The sequence below is a fragment of the Bombina bombina genome, chromosome 3 (genome assembly GCF_027579735.1).
Source record: "Bombina bombina isolate aBomBom1 chromosome 3, aBomBom1.pri, whole genome shotgun sequence".
NCBI lineage: Eukaryota > Metazoa > Chordata > Amphibia > Anura > Bombinatoridae > Bombina > Bombina bombina.
In genome coordinates this window covers 684735811-684755826 of record NC_069501.1, presented here as the reverse complement: position 1 = coordinate 684755826, position 20016 = coordinate 684735811, and the positions used below count along the sequence as shown (strand labels likewise).

General features: G+C 39.6%; 1 protein-coding gene and 3 non-coding genes across 4 annotated transcripts in view; all 4 read left to right on the top strand.

The window, feature by feature from the left end:
• Positions 1 to 20016, top strand: part of CCT6A (chaperonin containing TCP1 subunit 6A) — a 73881-nt gene that overhangs the window by 7661 nt on the left and 46204 nt on the right. Inside the window, exons 6-7 of the mRNA XM_053707458.1 lie at positions 10168 to 10278; positions 18183 to 18342. Of these exons, the coding sequence (XP_053563433.1) occupies positions 10168 to 10278; positions 18183 to 18342 (271 nt within the window). The remainder of the gene's footprint in view (positions 1 to 10167; positions 10279 to 18182; positions 18343 to 20016) is intronic.
• Positions 924 to 1053, top strand: LOC128654774 (small nucleolar RNA SNORA15). The gene has a single exon (XR_008401501.1). It is a non-coding gene; the product is annotated as a small nucleolar RNA SNORA15 (small nucleolar RNA).
• On the top strand, positions 11185 to 11314 carry LOC128654780 (small nucleolar RNA SNORA22). Its single transcript, XR_008401506.1, has one exon. It is a non-coding gene; the product is annotated as a small nucleolar RNA SNORA22 (small nucleolar RNA).
• Positions 18405 to 18536, top strand: LOC128654779 (small nucleolar RNA SNORA22). The gene has a single exon (XR_008401505.1). It is a non-coding gene; the product is annotated as a small nucleolar RNA SNORA22 (small nucleolar RNA).

Genomic DNA, 20016 nt, shown 5'->3' with positions numbered 1-20016 from the left:
GTGGAGCTAAATTATGCTCAACGCTCACTTTTCTGAGGCTAACGCAGCCATTCAGAAAACTCCTAATACCAGCGTTGTCTTAAGGGAGCACTGGAAAAAAAAAAAAACGTTAGAGCCGCAGGTTTTTACTGACAAAACTCTTAATCTAGCTGTTATTGTCTTAAACCTTTTTCCTGAAAATGTAGTGTGCGTGTGGTACACAATATATCCACTTTCTTTTATATTTAGTGTGTTAATACTGGGCCTATCCGATTATACATTTTATTTTATAAGTAATAAAGGTCTGTAAATTGTTAGGGTAAATATTTAAACATTTGTTTCTAACTTTAAAGGTTATGAAACCGATATTTGTTTCATAATTCAGATAGAGCATGCAATTTTTTTTTGGTTTACCAACTTTATTTACTTCTATTAATGTTTCTTTAATTTCTTGGGATCTTTTGTTTGAAAAGCAGGATATAATCTCAAGCATACATGTCTGGTGCACTATATGGCAGCAGTCTTGCAAGAATGTGATCCATTTGCAAGAGCACTAGATGGCTGCACTATTTCCTGTCATGTAGTGTTCCAGACACCTACCCTAGGTATCTTCAAGAAAATACCATGGGAATGAAGCACAATTGTACACTCTGGTCTGAATAACAAAAGCAACCTTATGGGTTTCATGTTCCTTTTTAATACCTGCAAAGACTTCAAACAAAGTAATCTGTGAGCCATTTGTGGATGGATGACTGGACATGTTCGTGGCTTATTTAACCTTAGTTGAGATTTAGATAAACCGTTAAACAAAAAAATAAATTTGTTTTTTAAAACATTTTCTAAAGATGTCTTTTTATTGGGATCTGCTTTAACATAGTTCAAGCTTTTCCTTGAATCTAGAGTGAGGAGGGGAAATGGTATTCAACTTTTTAGCAACACAAGTGGCATGGACGAATTCTGCATTATCTTGATGTAGGTATTGCAGTCAGACACCATGCTAGAATAAGTCTCCCTTTTGCTTGTTTGATATGGCATCCTAACTTTTAGGTTGACATAGCACAGGGGAGTACAAATGTAAAATTTAAAGGATTCCATAGAACCTTTTTAAGGGGGGGGGGGTAATTTTTATTCTAAATGTGTAGTTTAAGCATATTAGATGGAAATTCATAATTTAGTTTCCTTGTTTCATATGTATGGCATACATTCTCGGTAAAACTAGTATGTATGTGTATAAGAGACGCACACTTTTCTCCAACATTGGTGTGTCCGGTCCACGGCGTCATCCTTACTTGTGGGATATTCTCTTCCCCAACAGGAAATGGCAGAGTCCCAGCAAAGCTGGTCACATGATCCCTCCTAGGCTCCGCCCACCCCAGTCATTCTCTTTGCCGTTGCACAGGCAACATCTCCACGGAGATGGTTGAGTTTTTTGGTGTTTAAATGTAGTTTTTATTTTTCTATCAAGTGTTTGTTATTTTAAAATAGTGCTGGTATGTACTATTTACTCTGAAACAGAAAAGGATGAAGATTTCTGTTTGTGAGAGGAAGATGATTTTAGCAGACAGTAACTAAAATCAATTGCTGTTTCCACACAGGACTGTTGAGATGAAGTAACTTCAGTTGGGGGAAACAGTTAGCAGACTTTTCTGCTTAAAGGATTACTTTCTGTTATAATTTTTAAGCTAAACAACTAACATATTAAAGTTAATAAACATTAATTTTTACCTACTGACCTATATTTTCTCCAAAACAAAGTTTCATAACGTTCTAAAAGTTATATCTTTTATTCGCCGATGATGTCACGTTATCCTACCCACTATTTTCAGCACTGCATGTTCAAAATACTTAAACCAATAACTTTGTGTTTAAAGCGCCATTTTGAAACCTAGGTACTGTAAACGGATTGGTACAGAGCAAAGGATACCCACAGAGTGGGTTTGGAAAACAATTAAATTTGCAGACTAGATTTCTGATATACGGTAGAGATATGTTAATGAAATGCTATTGATAAAAAGCGTATTTGGGGTAGTTAGTTAGTAACAGGCATAGAAAATATTTACTTACAGTGGCCCTTTAAGGTATGACTAGCCATATTTCTAACAAGACCATGTAATGCTGGAAGGCTGTCATTTCCCCTCATGGGGACCGGTAAGCCATTTTCTTAGTCAAACATAAAAGAATAAAGGGCTTAAAAACTGGTAGACATTTTTATGGGCTAAAACGATTGCTTTATTGGGGCATATTATGCAGATTCTAGCTAATAATTGGCATTATAATCTTGGGGAACGTTTAAAAAACGGCAGGCACTGTGTTGGACACCTTTTTTAGTCTGGGGGCCTTTCTAGTTATAGACTGAGCCTCATTTTCGCGCCATTACTGCGCAGTTGTTTTTGGAGAGCAAGGCATGCAGATGCATGTGTGAGGATCTAAGAATCACTAAAAAAGCTTCTAGAAGGCGTCATTTGGTATCGTATTCCCCTCTGGGCTTGGTTGGGTCTCAGCAAAGCATATAGCTGGGACTGTATAGGGGTTAAATTTAAAAACGGCTCCGGTTCCGTTGTTTTAAGGGTTAAAGCTCTGAAATTTGGTGTGCAATACTTTTAATGCTTTAAGACACTGGTGAAATTTTGGTAATTTTTGAACAATTCCTTCATACTTTTTCACATATTCAGTAATAAAGTGTTTTCAGTTTGAAATTTAAAGAGACAGTAACGGTTTTATTTTAAAACTTTTTTGTGCTTTGTTGACAAGTTTAAGCCTGTTTAACATGTCTGTACCATCAGATAAGCTATGTTCTATATGTATGAAAGCCAATGTGTCTCCCCATTTAAATTTATGTGATAATTGTGCCATAGTGTCCAAACAAAGTAAGGACAGTAATGCCACAGATAATGATATTGCCCAAGATGATTCCTCAAATGAGGGGAGTAAACATGATACTACATCATCCCCTACTGTGTCTACACCAGTTATGCCCACACAGGAGGCCCCTAGTACATCTAGTGCGCCAATACTTATTACCATGCAACTATTAACGGCTGTAATGGATAACTCCATAGCAAATCTTTTAATGCCTACTTATCAGAGAAAGCGCGATTGCTCTGTTTTAAACACTGAAGAGCAAGAGGACGCTGATGATAACGGTTCTGACATACCCTCACACCAATCTCAAGGGGCCATGAGGGAGGTTTTGTCTGATGGAGAAATCTCAGATTCAGAAAAAAATTCTCATCAAGCTGAACCTGATGTTGTGACATTTAAATTTAAATTGGAACATCTCCGTGCACTGCTTAAGGAGGTGTTATCTACTCTGGATGATTGTGACAATTTGGTCATTCCAGAGAAATTATGTAAGATGGACAAGTTCCTAGAGGTTCCGGTGCCCCCCGACGCTTTTCCTATACCCAAGCGGGTGGCGGACATAGTAAATAAAGAGTGGGAAAAGCCCGGCATACCTTTTGTTCCCCCCCCCCCCTATATTTAAGAAATTATTTCCTATAGTCGACCCCAGAAAGGACTTATGGCAGACAGTCCCCAAGGTCGAGGGGGCGGTTTCTACTCTAAACAAACGCACTACTATTCCTATCGAAGATAGTTGTGCTTTCAAAGATCCTATGGATAAAAAATTAGAGGGTTTGCTTAAAAAGATTTTTGTACAGCAAGGTTACCTTCTACAACCAATTTCATGCATTGTTCCTGTCACTGCGGCAGCGTGTTTCTGGTTCGAGGAACTAGAAAAGTCGCTCAGTAAAGAATCTTCGTATGAGGAGGTTATGGACAGAGTTCAAGCACTTAAATTGGCTAACTCTTTTGTTTTAGATGCCGCTTTGCAATTAGCTAGATTAGCGGCGAAAAATTCAGGGTTTGCTATCGTGGCGCGCAGAGCGCTTTGGCTAAAGTCTTGGTCAGCGGATGTGTCTTCCAAGACAAAATTGTTTAACATTCCTTTCAAAGGTAAAACATTATTTGGACCAGATTTGAAAGATTATTTCAGACATCACTGGGGGAAAGGGCCACGCCCTCCCACAGGATAGGTCTTTTAAGGCTAAAAATAAGCCTAATTTTCGTCCCTTTCGCAGAAACGGACCATCCTCTAATTCTGCATCCTCTAAGCAAGAGGGTAATACTTCACAACCCAAACCAGCCTGGAAACCAATGCAAGGCTGGAACAAGGGTAAGCAGGCCAAGAAGCCTACCACTGCTACCAAAACAGCATGAAGGGATAGCCCCCGATCCGGGACCGGATCTAGTGGGGGGCAGACTCTCTCTCTTTGCTCAGGCTTGGGCAAGAGATGTTCAGGATCCTTGGGTGCTAGAAATAGTTTCTCAAGGTTATCTCCTGGAATTCAAGGAACTACCCCCAAGGGGAAGGTTCCACAGGTCTCTCTTATCTTCAAACCAAATAAAGAGACAGGCATTCTTACATTGTGTAGAAGACCTGTTAAAGATGGGAGTGATACATCCAGTTCCAATAAGAGAACAAGGAATGGGATTTTATTCCAATCTGTTCGTTGTTCCCAAAAAAAGAGGGAACATTCAGACCAATTTTGGATTTGAAGATCCTAAACAAATTTCTCAGGGTACCATCGTTCAAAATGGAAACTATTCGAACGATCCTACCCACCATCCAGGAAAGTCAATTTATGACTACCGTGGATTTAAAGGATGCGTACCTACATATTCCTATCCACAAGGAACATCATCAGTTCCTAAGGTTCGCTTTTCTGGACAAGCATTACCAGTTTGTGGCACTTCCATTCGGATTAGCCACTGCTCCAAGGATTTTCACAAAGGTACTAGGGTCCCTTCTAGCGGTTCTAAGACCAAGGGGCATTGCAGTAGTACCTTACTTGGACGACATCCTAATTCAAGCGTCGTCCCTGTCAAAAGCAAAGGCTCATACGGACATCGTCCTAGCCTTTCTCAATCTCACGGATGGAAGGTGAACAAAGAAAAAAGTTCTCTGTCCCCGTCAACAAGAGTTCCCTTCTTGGGAACAATAATAGATTCCTTAGAAATGAGGTTTTTTCTGACAGAGGTCAGAAAATCAAAACTTCTAAGCTCTTGTCAAGTACTTCATTCTGTTCCTCGTCCTTCCATAGCGCAGTGCATGGAAGTAATAGGATTGATGGTTGCAACAATGGACATAGTTCCTTTTGCACGAATTCATCTAAGACCATTACAACTGTGCATGCTCAGACAGTGGAATGGGGATTATACAGACTTGTCTCCGATGATTCAAGTAGATCAAAAGACCAGAGATTCACTCCGTTGGTGGCTGACCCTGGACAATCTGTCACAGGGAATGAGCTTCCGCAGACCAGAGTGGGTCATTGTCACGACCGACGCCAGTCTAGTGGGCTGGGGCGCGGTCTGGGAATCCCTGAAAGCTCAGGGTCTATGGTCTCGGGAAGAGTCTCTTCTCCCGATAAACATTCTGGAACTGAGAGCGATATTCAATGCTCTCAGAGCTTGGCCTCAACTAGCAAAGGCCAAATTCATAAGGTTTCAATCAGACAACATGACGACCGTTGCATAGATCAATCATCAGGGGGGAACAAGGAGTTCCCTGGCGATGAAAGAAGTGACCAAGATAATTCAATGGGCGGAGGATCACTCCTGCCACTTGTCTGCGATCCACATCCCAGGAGTGGAAAATTGGGAAGCGGATTTTCTGAGTCGTCAGACATTCCATCCGGGGGAGTGGGAACTCCATCCGGAAATCTTTGCCCAAATAACTCAATTATGGGGCATTCCAGACATGGATCTGATGGCGTCTCGTCAGAACTTCAAGGTTCCTTGCTACGGGTCCAGATCCAGGGATCCCAAGGCGACTCTAGTAGATGCACTAGTAGCACCTTGGACCTTCAACCTAGCTTATGTATTCCCACCGTTTCCTCTCATTCCCAGGCTGGTAGCCAGGATCAATCAGGAGAGGGCCTCGGTGATCTTGATAGCTCCTGCGTGGCCACGCAGGACTTGGTATGCAGACCTGGTGAATAGGTCATCGGCTCCACCATGGAAGCTACCTTTGAGACAGGACCTTCTTGTTCAGGGTCCATTCGAACATCCGAATCTGGTTTCCCTCCAACTGACGGCTTGGAGATTGAACGCTTGATTTTATCAAAGCGTGGGTTTTCAGATTCTGTAATAGATACTCTGATTCAGGCTAGAAAGCCTGTAACTAGAAAAATTTACCATAAAATATGGAAAAAATATATCTGTTGGTGTGAATCCAAAGGATTCCCATGGAACAAGATAAAAATTCCTAAGATTCTATCCTTTCTACAAGAAGGTTTGGAGAAAGGATTATCTGCAAGTTCTCTAAAAGGACAGATCTCTGCTTTATCTGTCTTACTACACAAAAGACTGGCAGCCGTGCCAGATGTTCAAGCATTTGTTCAGGCTCTGGTTAGGATCAAGCCTGTTTACAGACCTTTGACTCCTCCCTGGAGTCTAAATCTAGTTCTTTCAGTTCTTCAAGGGGTTCCGTTTGAACCTTTACATTCCATAGATATTAAGTTACTATCTTGGAAAGTTTTGTTTTTAGTTGCAATTTCTTCTGCTAGAAGAGTTTCAGAGTTATCTGCTCTGCAGTGTTCTCCGCCCTATCTGGTGTTCCATGCAGATAAGGTGGTTTTGCGTACTAAGCCTGGTTTTCTTCCGAAAGTTGTTTCCAACAAAAATATTAACCAGGAGATAGTTGTACCTTTTGTGTCCGAATCCAGTTTCAAAGAAGGAACGTTTGTTACACAATTTGGACGTAGTCCGTGCTCTAAAATTCTATTTAGAGGCTACTAAAGATTTCAGACAAACATCTTCCTTGTTTGTTGTTTGTTCTGGTAAAAGGAGAGGTCAAAAAGCGACTTCTACCTCTCTTTCCTTTTGGCTTAAAAGCATTATCCGATTGGCTTATGAGACTGCCGGACGGCAGCCTCCTGAAAGAATCACAGCTCACTCCACTAGGGCTGTGGCTTCCACATGGGCCTTCAAGAACGAGGCTTCTGTTGACCAGATATGTAAGGCAGCGACTTGGTCTTCACTGCACACTTTTGCCAAATTTTACAAATTTGATACTTTTGCTTCTTCGGAGGCTATTTTTGGGAGAGAGGTTTTGCAAGCTGTGGTTCCTTCCGTTTAGGTGACCTGATTTGCTCCCTCCCTTCATCCGTGTCCTAAAGCTTTGGTATTGGTTCCCACAAGTAAGGATGACGCCGTGGACCCGGACACACCAATGTTGGAGAAAACAGAATTTATGCTTACCTGATAAATTACTTTCTCAAACGGTGTGTCCGGTCCACGGCCCGCCCTGGTTTTTTTAATCAGGTCTGATGAATTATTTTCTCTAACTACGGTCACCACGGTTTCATATGGTTTCTCCTATATATATTTCCTCCTGTCCGTCGGTCGAATGACTGGGGTGGGCGGAGCCTAGGAGGGATCATGTGACCAGCTTTGCTGGGACTCTTTGCCATTTCCTGTTGGGGAAGAGAATATCCAACAAGTAAGGATGACGCCGTGGACCGGACACACCGTTGGAGAAAGTAATTTATCAGGTAAGCATAAATTCTGTTTTTTGTAATGGCAATCTAGAAAATGCCTTCTCTAGTATAGTGAGCTTGATTGTCTGTGACAATTTCCTCCAAGTCCTAGGACATTTGGATTCATAGAAGAATTTTATTAGTGAGAATCAATTTTCTGCACTTATATTAGTTTGCTAAAGGAATATTAAACAGTATGAGATTGTAATATAAAAGGTTTGTGTAGCTAAAAAAAAAATTATAATATACTTTCATTATTTTTGTCCCCTTTTTCCTTTAATTTAAAGGGACATAATACTCATTTGCTAAATCACTTGAAACTGATGCAGTATAACTGTAAAAAGCTGATAGGAAAATATCACCTGAGCATCTCTATGTAAAAAAGGAAGATATTTTACCTCACAACTTCCTCAGCTCGGCAGAGTATGTTCTGTGTAAAAAGTTATACTCTGCTGCTACCCAGCTGCAGGTAAAAGAAAAAAAAATGAAGACATGAACAGCAGCCATTCGGCATCAACAGTGCTGAGGTCATGAACTCTTACTGTGATCTCATGAGATTTCACTTAACTCTCATGGGATTTCATAGTAAACTTCCTTAAACTGTATAGGGAAATAAGATGAGTGTGCACAAAAGCTGTCCCGGGACAGACATACTGATTTGCTGCTTAGAAGTCCTTTACAATGGGATTTGGCTATTGAGCAACTTTTGAGGTAAATTATCTTATCTTCCTTTTTTACATAGAGATGTTCAAGTGATATTTTCTAGTCGGCTTTTTACAGCTATGCTGCATCATTTTCAAGTGTTTCAATATTTTGGGTATCATGGCCCTCTAACTCTGAAAATTATTTAGTTTTTTTTTTTTTTAAATTCCACTGGGTTTCTTTGAAGTAAAGGATGCAGCCATGTCAAAAGTTTTAAGCTAATCTTACTTTCCTGCTGTAAATAATTTGCAAAAGATATATAAAGCAGACACCACCGCCTTTTTCACAGCAAGTCTAACCACTGTTGGAGATGTGGTTATGGATGTGGCAATATGGCACATGCGGTGGTGCAATACAGTTCAAGACTTGTGGAGAAATATCATTGCAGAAATAGAAAACATGTTAACTCAATTTCCATTAGACACTGTGATCACAAGAAATTGGAGAAGTAAAGGGGCAACATCTTGAAGGGACACTGAACCCAAATTTTTTCCTTAATGATTAAGATAGAGCATGCAATTTTTAAGCAACTTTCTAATTTACGTCTTAATTTATTTGTTCTCTTGCCATCTTTATTTAAAAAATAAGACATCTAAGCTAAAGAGCCAGCAAATTTTTGGTTCAGAACCATGGACTGTGTATATGTGTGTGTGTATGTGTATATATGTATGTATATATATATATATATATATATATATATATATATATATATATATATATATATATATATATATATATATATATATATATATATATATATATCTCTTAAGAAACAATACCATACTTACACACATTGGATGTAGGTCTTTTTTTATTGAACATTTTAATAATTAACAATAAACCAAATCGTACAGGGTTTGTATCAATTACATCATGGATATATTGCTGGATAGTCTCAAATATCAAATGAGTAAGTTGTCTTGAATATTTAAGCAATCAGTATGTTATTGTATTATTTATGCAGCATATTTACTTATGAGTTAATTCTATACAATTATAGTAATGTGACTTGCATCTTACATTAAAATTGGTATTTAATAACAGGTCAAGCTAAAAGAAGGGTTTTCTATCTTCTGTTTTCTTCAATATTTCTTTATATAAAATTTACCGACCATTGTAAGTTACTAAATTGGGAACCGCGACTCCTACATTGTACCTTTTTTACATTCTTTCATTAAGTCTGTATGTAAAACAAACAAAAAAACCACACAATAACATTGAAAAAAGATATAGATATCTATATATATATATATATATATATATATATATATATATATATATATATATATATATATATATATATATATATATATATATATATATATATATATATATATATATATATATATATATATATATATATATATATATATCGGACAATAATATAATTTATTGGTTTTCAAACCTGTCCTCAGACTTCCCTAACAGGCCACATTTTGAGGATATCATCTGAATCGTGAGCACAGGTGAAATAATCAGCTGATTAGTAAATGTGGTTATTTTACCTGCTCTTATCCAAGGTTATCCTGAAAACCTGTCCTGTTCGGGAGGCCTGAGAACAGGTTGGAAAACCAGTGATATAGGCTAATATAATCAAGGATGTCTTGGTTTCCACTCAGCCTTGTTTGCACAAACTGTAATTTATTGCCTGGTTTTATACATCTTACCCTAATTGTTGTCCACAGAAGACAGATAAATATAAAACTATTTCAAACCTGGCAGCACCCATTACTTTATAGAATCTAGAGTACTTTTGTAGAAACTAAACTTTTGCACTTGTCTTGTAAACATTTAAACAACTAATATAATTATAAAAATACAGGTACATATTTATTCTAAGGCTAATATTTTTGTCTAGCATGTATTTACTGTTTATTATACCTTTTTAATGACCGCAAATTGTCTGAAGAATTATTTGTGACAGTATATTTATCTTTTTAAACAGGTTGATAAGGGGACTTGTTCTTGATCATGGAGCTCGTCATCCTGACATGAAGAAAAGAGTAGAAGATGCTTTTATTCTCACATGCAATGTGTCACTGGAATATGAAAAAACGTAGGTGCTTTTAGTAAATTTAAACTGTATTAATACTAATATGAAAACTTGCCTTTCATCAAGTTGACATTTCCTAAACTTTATTTTCCAGGGTACATTTGCAGTATTTGCTTTGTTCTCACGTTGAACAATAAAACTAGAAAGACTGATTAGTTTATTGGCGTGCATGTAGTTTTAGCAGTCTAAGGCAGCACTGCTTGCAACTATGTATAACATTGTAACAAATATTTTTGCAAACACTGCCGCCAGTTTGCTAAAGACACGTGAAGTAAATGGAAAAGGAAAAAATGAAAAATATTCTCCATCCAATCCATTTAAAAGATTTTTTGACTACTGTCCATTCAAGTAACCTGAGGGTCTTTAGTTTAGATTTCTACCAAGAGATTATTTACAATTGCAAGTAGATGCTCCAATGTAAAATTTAAGCTTTTTAACCTACTAACCATTATCCATGAGGTTTTGATTTAATACAGAAGAAGTTCTTCAGCATAAGAGAACCTGAAAATGTCATAGGCTATTTAAACATTTGTTTGATGGCTTTGATAACAAGTCACACCAACAAATTTGTATCCATGAAGATCTTTAAACCTGTTCTGTTTAGCAGGTGAAATCATGCAGATACAGAGCTTGGTGCGATTGTGTAGCTTAATATAAAATGGGGTTTTGAAAAATATAACAGTATGCATTTGAAGGTTTTTTTTTTTTATATATATTTAGAGTTGCAAAACTGCAGCCATTGTGTACACTCCTGAACTTACCTTCCTGCTTTTCAACAAAGGATAAGAAAGACATTTGAATATTAAGTACTTTGGAAAAGTTGTTTAAAATGGTATGCCTTTTTTCTAAATTTTGAAAGAAAAAACTTGGTTACAGTTAGGTAACGGTTCATATCTACTAATTACTGACATGCACAGAGAACACCCAAGTGTGCTTTATAGCTCCCTTGGTTCTAAACCTGTGCTAGATTGAAACCTGTCCTTCCCTCTGCGTTTAAGAAATTGATTCTAATATACGTATTCAGAAGTACAGTACATTGTGTGTGATGCTGGGTCCTTATTGTTGGAGCTGTGTGTTTCTTTTTTTAAACAGTAGTCTCATTTTGTAGTATTTGGAAGTATTAAAGGGACAGTCTACTCCAGAATTGAGTGAGGTAGTTTTTGTATGATTTTTAATGTTGCGTTTGTTTTTCAAGCTATTAGAAAATGTTTTGAGATGTAAACGGCAATCACTTTAACTTGATTTTTCACTTCTTTCAATAAAGAAAAATAAAAAGTAGGAAGTACACAACTGATATTTCTGTATTTGTTTTTTTAATAAGTTATTAAAAGAACATTAAACTTCTCACTGTTGCTGCAGCTCTTTACAAATCAATTATCCTGTTATAATAGCTTAAAGGTGCCAGGTACTTAATTTCTCACAGCCTGTGACAGAAGCAGTGCACACTCAGATTAGTAAAATTGTCAACTTTTTTACAGCTGTATAATGTACTTCAGCTTAGTGTGCATGATGAGCTTTACAGTTACACAATATAGTTAAAATAAACCCCACTCAATATAGAACAATGCAGCCACAGAATAAATACAGCTCCTGCTCTGTATTATGCACCCTAACCTGAAGCACATTATGCAGCTGGAAAAAAAGGGCAATATCGCTGATCTGAGAGTGTGCACTGCTGTCAAAATACCTGAGCTTCAAAATTGCAGCCACCAGTACAAAGAGGCGGAGCTTCAGTATCCGGAACCTTTTAAGCTATTAAAACAGGAGAGCGTGCTTAAAAAGAGCTGCAGGAGTAGGCTGAAATGCAATAACAGTGAATAGTTACTATTATAGGGTAGTTATGCCCAGCATATTTTCTCCAACATAGGTGTGTCCGGTCCACGGCGTCATCCTTACTTGTGGGATATTCTCTTCCCCAACAGGAAATGGCAAAGAGCCCAGCAAAGCTGGTCACATGATCCCTCCTAGGCTCCGCCTTCCCCAGTCATTCTCTTTGCCGTTGTACAGGCAACATCTCCACGGAGATGGCTTAGAGTTTTTTGGTGTTTAACTGTAGTTTTTATTATTCAATCAAGAGTTTGTTATTTTAAAATAGTGCTGGTATGTACTATTTACTCTGAAACAGAAAAGAGATGAAGATTTCTGTTTGTAAGAGGAAAATGATTTTAGCAACCGTTACTAAAATCGATGGCTGTTTCCACACAGGACTGTTGAGAGGAATTAACTTCAGTTGGGGGAAACAGTGAGCAGACTTTTGCTGCTTGAGGTATGACACATTTCTAACAAGACGATGTAATGCTGGAAGCTGTCATTTTCCCTATGGGATCCGGTAAGCCATTTTTATTACATAAAGAAAAAAAGGGCTTCACAAGGGCTTTAAGACTGTAGACATTTTCTGGGCTAAAACGATTTATATATAAGCATATTTTATACTTCATAGCCTTGAGGAATTATTTTAATCTTGGGAATTATGTAAAATAACCGGCAGGCACTGTATTGGACACCTTATTCTCTAGGGGCTTTCCCTAATCATAGGCAGAGTCTCATTTTCGCGCCTCTATTGCGCACTTGTTTTTGGGAAGCATGACATGCAGATGCATGTGTGAGGAGCTCTGATACATAGAAAAGACTTTCTGAAGGCGTCATTTGGTATCGTATTCCCCTTTGGGCTTGGTTGGGTCTCAGCAAAGCAGATACCAGGGACTGTAAAGGGGTTAAATATAAAAACGGCTCCGGTTCCGTTATTTTAAGGGTTAAAGCTTCCAAATTTGGTGTGCAATACTTTTAAGGCTTTAAGACACTGTGGTGAAATTTTGGTGAATTTTGAACAATTCCTTCATACTTTTTCACATTTGCAGTAATAAAGTGTGTTCAGTTTAAAATTTAAAGTGACAGTAACGGTTTTATTTTAAAACGTTTTTTGTACTTTGTTATCAAGTTTATGCCTGTTTAACATGTCTGAACTACCAGATAGACTGTGTTCTGTATGTGGGGAAGCCAAGGTTCCTTCTCATTTAAATAGATGTGATTTATGTGACACAAAATTTAGAGAAAATGATGCCCAAGATGATTCCTCAAGTGAGGGGAGTAAGCATGGTACTGCATCATCCCCTCCTTCGTCTACACCAGTCTTGCCCACACAGGAGGCCCCTAGTACATCTAGTGCGCCAATACTCCTTACTATGCAACAATTAACGGCTGTAATGGATAATTCTATCAAAAACATTTTAGCCAAAATGCCCACTTATCAGCGAAAGCGCGACTGCTCTGTTTTAGAAAATACTGAAGAGCATGAGGACGCTGATGATATTGGTTCTGAAGTGCCCCTACACCAGTCTGGTTTTGTCTGAGGGAGAAATTTCAGATTCAGGGAAAATTTCTCAACAAGCTGAACCTGATGTGATTACATTCAAATTTAAATTGGAACATCTCCGCGCTCTGCTTAAGGAGGTGTTATCTACTCTGGATGATTGTGAGAATTTGGTCATTCCAGAGAAATTATGTAAAATGGACAAGTTCCTAGAGGTCCCGGGGCCCCCCGAAGCTTTTCCTATACCCAAGCGGGTGGCGGACATTGTAAATAAAGAATGGGAAAGGCCCGGTATACCTTTCGTCCCTCCCCCCATATTTAAGAAATTGTTTCCTATGGTCGACCCCAGAAAGGACTTATGGCAGACAGTTCCCAAGGTCGAGGGGGCGGTTTCTACTCTAAACAAACGCACCACTATACCCATAGAAGATAGTTGTGCTTTCAAAGATCCTATGGATAAAAAATTAGAGGGTTTGCTTAAAAAGATGTTTGTTCAGCAAGGTTACCTTCTACAACCAATTTCATGCATTGTTCCTGTCACTACAGCAGCGTGTTTCTGGTTCGATGAACTAGAAAAGGCGCTCAAAGATTCTTCTTATGAGGAGATTATGGACAGAATTCATGCTCTCAAATTGGCTAATTCTTTCACCCTAGACGCCACTTTGCAATTGGCTAGGTTAGCGGCGAAAAATTCTGGTTTTGCTATTGTGGCGCGCAGAGCGCTTTGGCTAAAATCTTGGTCAGCGGATGCGTCTTCCAAGAACAAATTGCTTAACATTCCTTTCAAGGGGAAAACGCTGTTTGGCCCTGACTTGAAAGAGATTATTTCTGATATCACTGGGGGCAAGGGCCACGCCCTTCCTCAGGATAGGTCTTTCAAGGCCAAAAATAAACCTAATTTTCGTCCCTTTCGCAGAAACGGACCAGCCCCAAGTGCTACGTCCTCTAAGCAAGAGGGTAATACTTCTCAAGCCAAGCCAGCCTGGAGGCCAATGCAAGGCTGGAACAAAGGTAAGCAGGCCAAGAAACCTGCTACCAAGACAGCATGAGATGTTGGCCCCCGATCCGGGACCGGATCTGGTGGGGGGCAGACTTTCTCTCTTCGCTCAGGCTTGGGCAAGAGATGTTCTGGATCTTTGGGCGCTAGAAATAGTCTCCCAAGGTTATCTTCTGGAATTCAAGGGGCTTCCCCCAAGGGGGAGGTTCCACAGGTCTCAATTGTCTTCAGACCACATAAAAAGACAGGCATTCTTACATTGTGTAGAAGACCTGTTAAAAATGGGAGTGATTCATCCTGTTCCATTAGGAGAACTAGGGATGGGGTTCTACTCCAATCTGTTCGTAGTTCCCAAAAAAGAGGGAACGTTCAGACCAATCTTAGATCTCAAGATCCTAAACATGTTTCTCAAGGTTCCATCGTTCAAAATGGAAACCATTCGAACAATTCTTCCTTCCATCCAGGAAGGCCAATTCATGACCACGGTGGATTTAAAGGATGCGTATCTACATATTCCTATCCACAAGGAACATCATCGGTTCCTAAGGTTCGCATTTCTGGACAAGCATTACCAGTTTGTGGCACTACCGTTCGGATTAGCCACTGCTCCAAGAATTTTCACAAAGGTACTTGGGTCCCTTCTAGCGGTGCTAAGACCAAGGGGCATTGCAGTAGTACCTTACTTGGACGACATACTGATTCAAGCGTCGTCCCTTCCACAAGCAAAGGCTCACACGGACATTGTCCTGGCCTTTCTCAGATCTCACGGGTGGAAAGTGAACGTAGAAAAAAGTTCTCTATCTCTGTCAACAAGGGTTCCCTTCTTGGGAACAATAATAGACTCCTTAGAAATGAGGATTTTTCTGACAGAGGCCAGAAAATCAAAACTTCTAAACTCTTGTCAAATACTTCATTCTGTTCCTCTTCCTTCCATAGCGCAGTGCATGGAAGTAATAGGTTTGATGGTAGCGGCAATGGACATAGTTCCTTTTGCGCGAATTCATCTAAGACCATTACAACTGTGCATGCTCAGTCAGTGGAATGGGGATTATACAGACTTGTCTCCGACGATACAAGTAGATCAGAGGACCAGAGATTCACTCAGTTGGTGGCTGTCCCTGGACAACCTGTCACAGGGGATGAGCTTCCGCAGACCAGAGTGGGTCATTGTCACGACCGACGCCAGTCTGGTGGGCTGGGGTGCGGTCTGGGGACCCCTGAAAGCGCAGGGTCTTTGGTCTCGGGAAGAATCTATTCTCCCGATAAATATTCTGAAACTGAGAGCGATATTCAATGCTCTCAAGGCTTGGCCTCAGCTAGCAAAGACCAAGTTCATACGGTTTCAATCAGACAACATGACGACTGTTGCGTACATCAACCATCAGGGGGGAACAAGGAGTTCCCTGGCGATGGAAGAAGTGACCAAAATCATTCAATGGGCGGAGACTCACTCCTGCCACTTGTCTGCAATCCACATTCCAGGAGTGGAAAACTGGGAAGCGGATTTTCTGAGTCGTCAGACATTTCATCCGGGGGAGTGGGAACTCCATCCGGAAATCTTTGCCCAAATTACTCAATTGTGGGGCATTCCAGACATGGATCTGATGGCCTCTCGTCAGAACTTCAAGGTTCCTTGCTACGGGTCCAGATCCAGGGATCCCAAGGCGACTCTAGTAGATGCACTAGTAGCACCTTGGACCTTCAAACTAGCTTATGTATTCCCGCCGTTTCCTCTCATCCCCAGGCTGGTAGCCAGGATCAATCAGGAGAGGGCATCAGTGATCTTGATAGCTCCTGCGTGGCCACGCAGGACTTGGTATGCAGACCTGGTGAATATGTCATCGGCTCCACCATGGAAGCTACCTTTGAGACGAGACCTTCTTGTTCAAGGTCCGTTCGAACATCCGAATCTGGTCTCACTCCAACTGACTGCTTGGAGATTGAACGCTTGATCTTATCAAAGCGAGGGTTCTCAGATTCTGTCATTGATACTCTTGTTCAGGCCAGAAAGCCTGTAACTAGAAAAATCTACCACAAAATATGGAAAAAATATATCTGTTGGTGTGAATCTAAAGGATTCCCTTGGGACAAGATAAAAATTCCTAAGATTCTATCCTTTCTTCAAGAAGGTTTGGAGAAAGGATTATCTGCAAGTTCTTTGAAAGGACAGATTTCTGCCTTGTCTGTGTTACTTCACAAAAAGCTGGCAGCTGTGCCAGATGTTCAAGCCTTTGTTCAGGCTCTGGTTAGAATCAAGCCTGTTTACAAACCTTTGACTCCTCCTTGGAGTCTCAATTTAGTTCTTTCAGTTCTTCAGGGGGTTCCGTTTGAACCCTTACATTCCGTTGATATTAAGTTATTATCTTGGAAAGTTTTGTTTTTGGTTGCAATTTCTTCTGCTAGAAGAGTTTCAGAATTATCTGCTCTGCAGTGTTCTCCTCCTTATCTGGTGTTCCATGCAGATAAGGTGGTTCTGCGTACTAAACCTGGTTTTCTTTTGAATGTTGTTTCTAACAAAAACATTAACCCAGCAGATAGTCGTGCCTTCTTTGTGTCCGAATCCAGTTTCAAAGAAGGAACGTTTGTTGCACAATTTGGATGTAGTTCGTGCTCTAAAATTCTATTTAGATGCTACAAAGGATTTTAGACAAACATCTTCCTTGTTTGTTGTTTATTCTGGTAAAAGGAGAGGTCAAAAAGCAACTTCTACCTCTCTCTCTTTTTGGATTAAAAGCATCATCAGATTGGCTTACGAGACTGCCGGACGGCAGCTTCCTGAAAGAATCACAGCTCATTCCACTAGGGCTGTGGCTTCCACATGGGCCTTCAAGAACGAGGCTTCTGTTGATCAGATATGTAAGGCAGCGACTTGGTCTTCACTGCACACTTTTACTAAATTTTACAAATTTGATACTTTTGCTTCTTCTGAGGCTATTTTTGGGAGAAAGGTTTTGCAAGCCGTGGTGCCTTCCATCTAGGTGACCTGATTTGCTCCCTCCCTTCATCCGTGTCCTAAAGCTTTGGTATTGGTTCCCACAAGTAAGGATGACGCCGTGGACCGGACACACCTATGTTGGAGAAAACAGAATTTATGTTTACCTGATAAATTACTTAATCCAACGGTGTGTCCGGTCCACGGCCCACCCTGGTTTTTTTAATCAGGTCTGATAATTTATTTTCTTTAACTACAGTCACCACGGTATCATATGATTTCTCCTATGCAAATATTCCTCCTTTACGTCGGTCGAATGACTGGGGAAGGCGGAGCCTAGGAGGGATCATGTGACCAGCTTTGCTGGGCTCTTTGCCATTTCCTGTTGGGGAAGAGAATATCCCACAAGTAAGGATGACGCCGTGGACCGGACACACCGTTGGAGAAAGTAATTTATCAGGTAAACATAAATTCTGTTTTTTTATTTGTTTTGGCAGATTAAGTTTAATGCTTTTAAAGTCACATCAGTACAAACCTGAAATTAGAATGCTTTATGACGTGTGTGTGTATATATATATATATATATATATATATATATATATATATATATATATATATATATATATATATATATATATATATATTTTTTAATTGCATTTTATTTTTAGAGAAGTGAATTCTGGCTTCTTCTACAAAAGCGCAGAAGAAAGGGAAAAATTAGTAAAGGCAGAACGGAAGTTTATTGAAGAGAGAGTTAACAAAATCATAGCACTGAAACAAAAGGTGTGCGGCGATACTGGCAAAGGTTTTGTTGTCGTTAATCAAAAGGTGAGTTCATGTTTCAAGGGAAATTTGTCACTGGTAACAGTTAATCTCTACTAATTACTGACATGCACAGGGAACACCCAAGTGTGCTTTATAGCTCCCTTGGCTTTAAACCTGTGCCAGATTGAAGCCTGTCCTTCCCTCTGCGTTTAAGAAATTTTAATTCTTATATACGTATTCAGAAGTACAGTACATTATGTGTGTGATGCTGGGTGCTGCTTGTTGGAGCTGTGTGGTTTCCCCCCCCCCCCCCCCCCAGATCTGTATTTGTGTGTACACATCCATTTAACTGCTGATCAATTTCACACACCTTTGCTCCAATCTATTTTTAAGCATTTGTTCTCATTCTGTTTAATCTTACATTTTGAATCCTTTTACTGGTTTACTCTCACAATTAACCTTTGCGGAAAAACACCATGCAGAATTAGAGTATACGTTGAAGTCATTATTTGCTAATCCTGTAATGCTTGTAACGTCGCATCAGTACAAACTTGAAATTGGAATGCTTTATGATTTTTTACATTATATTTATACTTTTTTTTTTTTTTTTTTATCACCCAGTAGTCCCATTTCATAGTGTTTGGAAGTATTAAAGGTACAGTCTACTCTAGAATTATTGTTTAAAAAGATAGATAATCCCTTGCTCATTCCCCAGTTTTGCATAACCAACACTGTTATATTAAAATCATTTTAACCACTGATTACCTTGCATCTAAGCTACTGCTGACTGCCCCCTTATTTCAGTGCTTTTAACCCTTTCACGACAGGGTCATAAGCATGCACGCGATTGCGAAATTTCACTTATGTGATCGGGTCAGGGACGTCCCTATGACGCTAGGCACATCCTCCAGACTGTTGGCTTCCGGACAGCCAAACGGCTATGATCTATTCCATCCTAACGACTCTAAAGCCCAGCGCCGTTTGGACGGAATAGGCCATAACAGCGCTAAAAGGTTAAAGTGAAAGTAAGTGTATCTGAATACTGCTTTTGTTTACTCGACCATAAAGTTCAGTCACTAGCTTTTTTCTTTTACAAGATATCCCATAAGTAAAGATGAAATCCGTAGACTTGTCATATCGCCTCTTGGTCAGCAGGAAGTGGCAAAGAGCACCACAGCAGAGCTGTGTATATATATCTCTCCTCTCCTCCCTTCCCTCCCACTCAAGTCATTCTCTTTGCCTGTGTTAGTGATAGGAAGAGGTAAAGTGAGGTGTGTGTTTAGATTCTTCAATCAAGAAGTTTTTTTTATTTTAAAATGGTGCCAGTGAGTACTATTTTTCTCAGGGAGAAGTAGTCAATCACTTATTCCTAAGAGGAGTGGAGACATCTTATTTTTCTGCCCTAATGATAATGATCTTAGCAAACATTATCTAAGATCCTGCTGGTTTCCACAGAGCAGTTGAAGGTAGTGTAAAGAAATATCTTCAGTGTGGAGAACTGTCATGCTACAAGCAGCATTGAGGTATGTTCAGTCATTTGTTTCTGGGGAGACTTGATACATCAGAACAGGCTGACATTCCCTATCTGGGGAGGGGTAATCAGTATGCACTATATTATGGAAATGGTGTACTTGGAATTCCCTTTTATATTGATTACTTATCAGTATATTTCACTTCTGTATATTCAGTGTGGGCTGACGCTGGGTGATGCGGTGTGCTGCCTAAGGGCTATCGTAA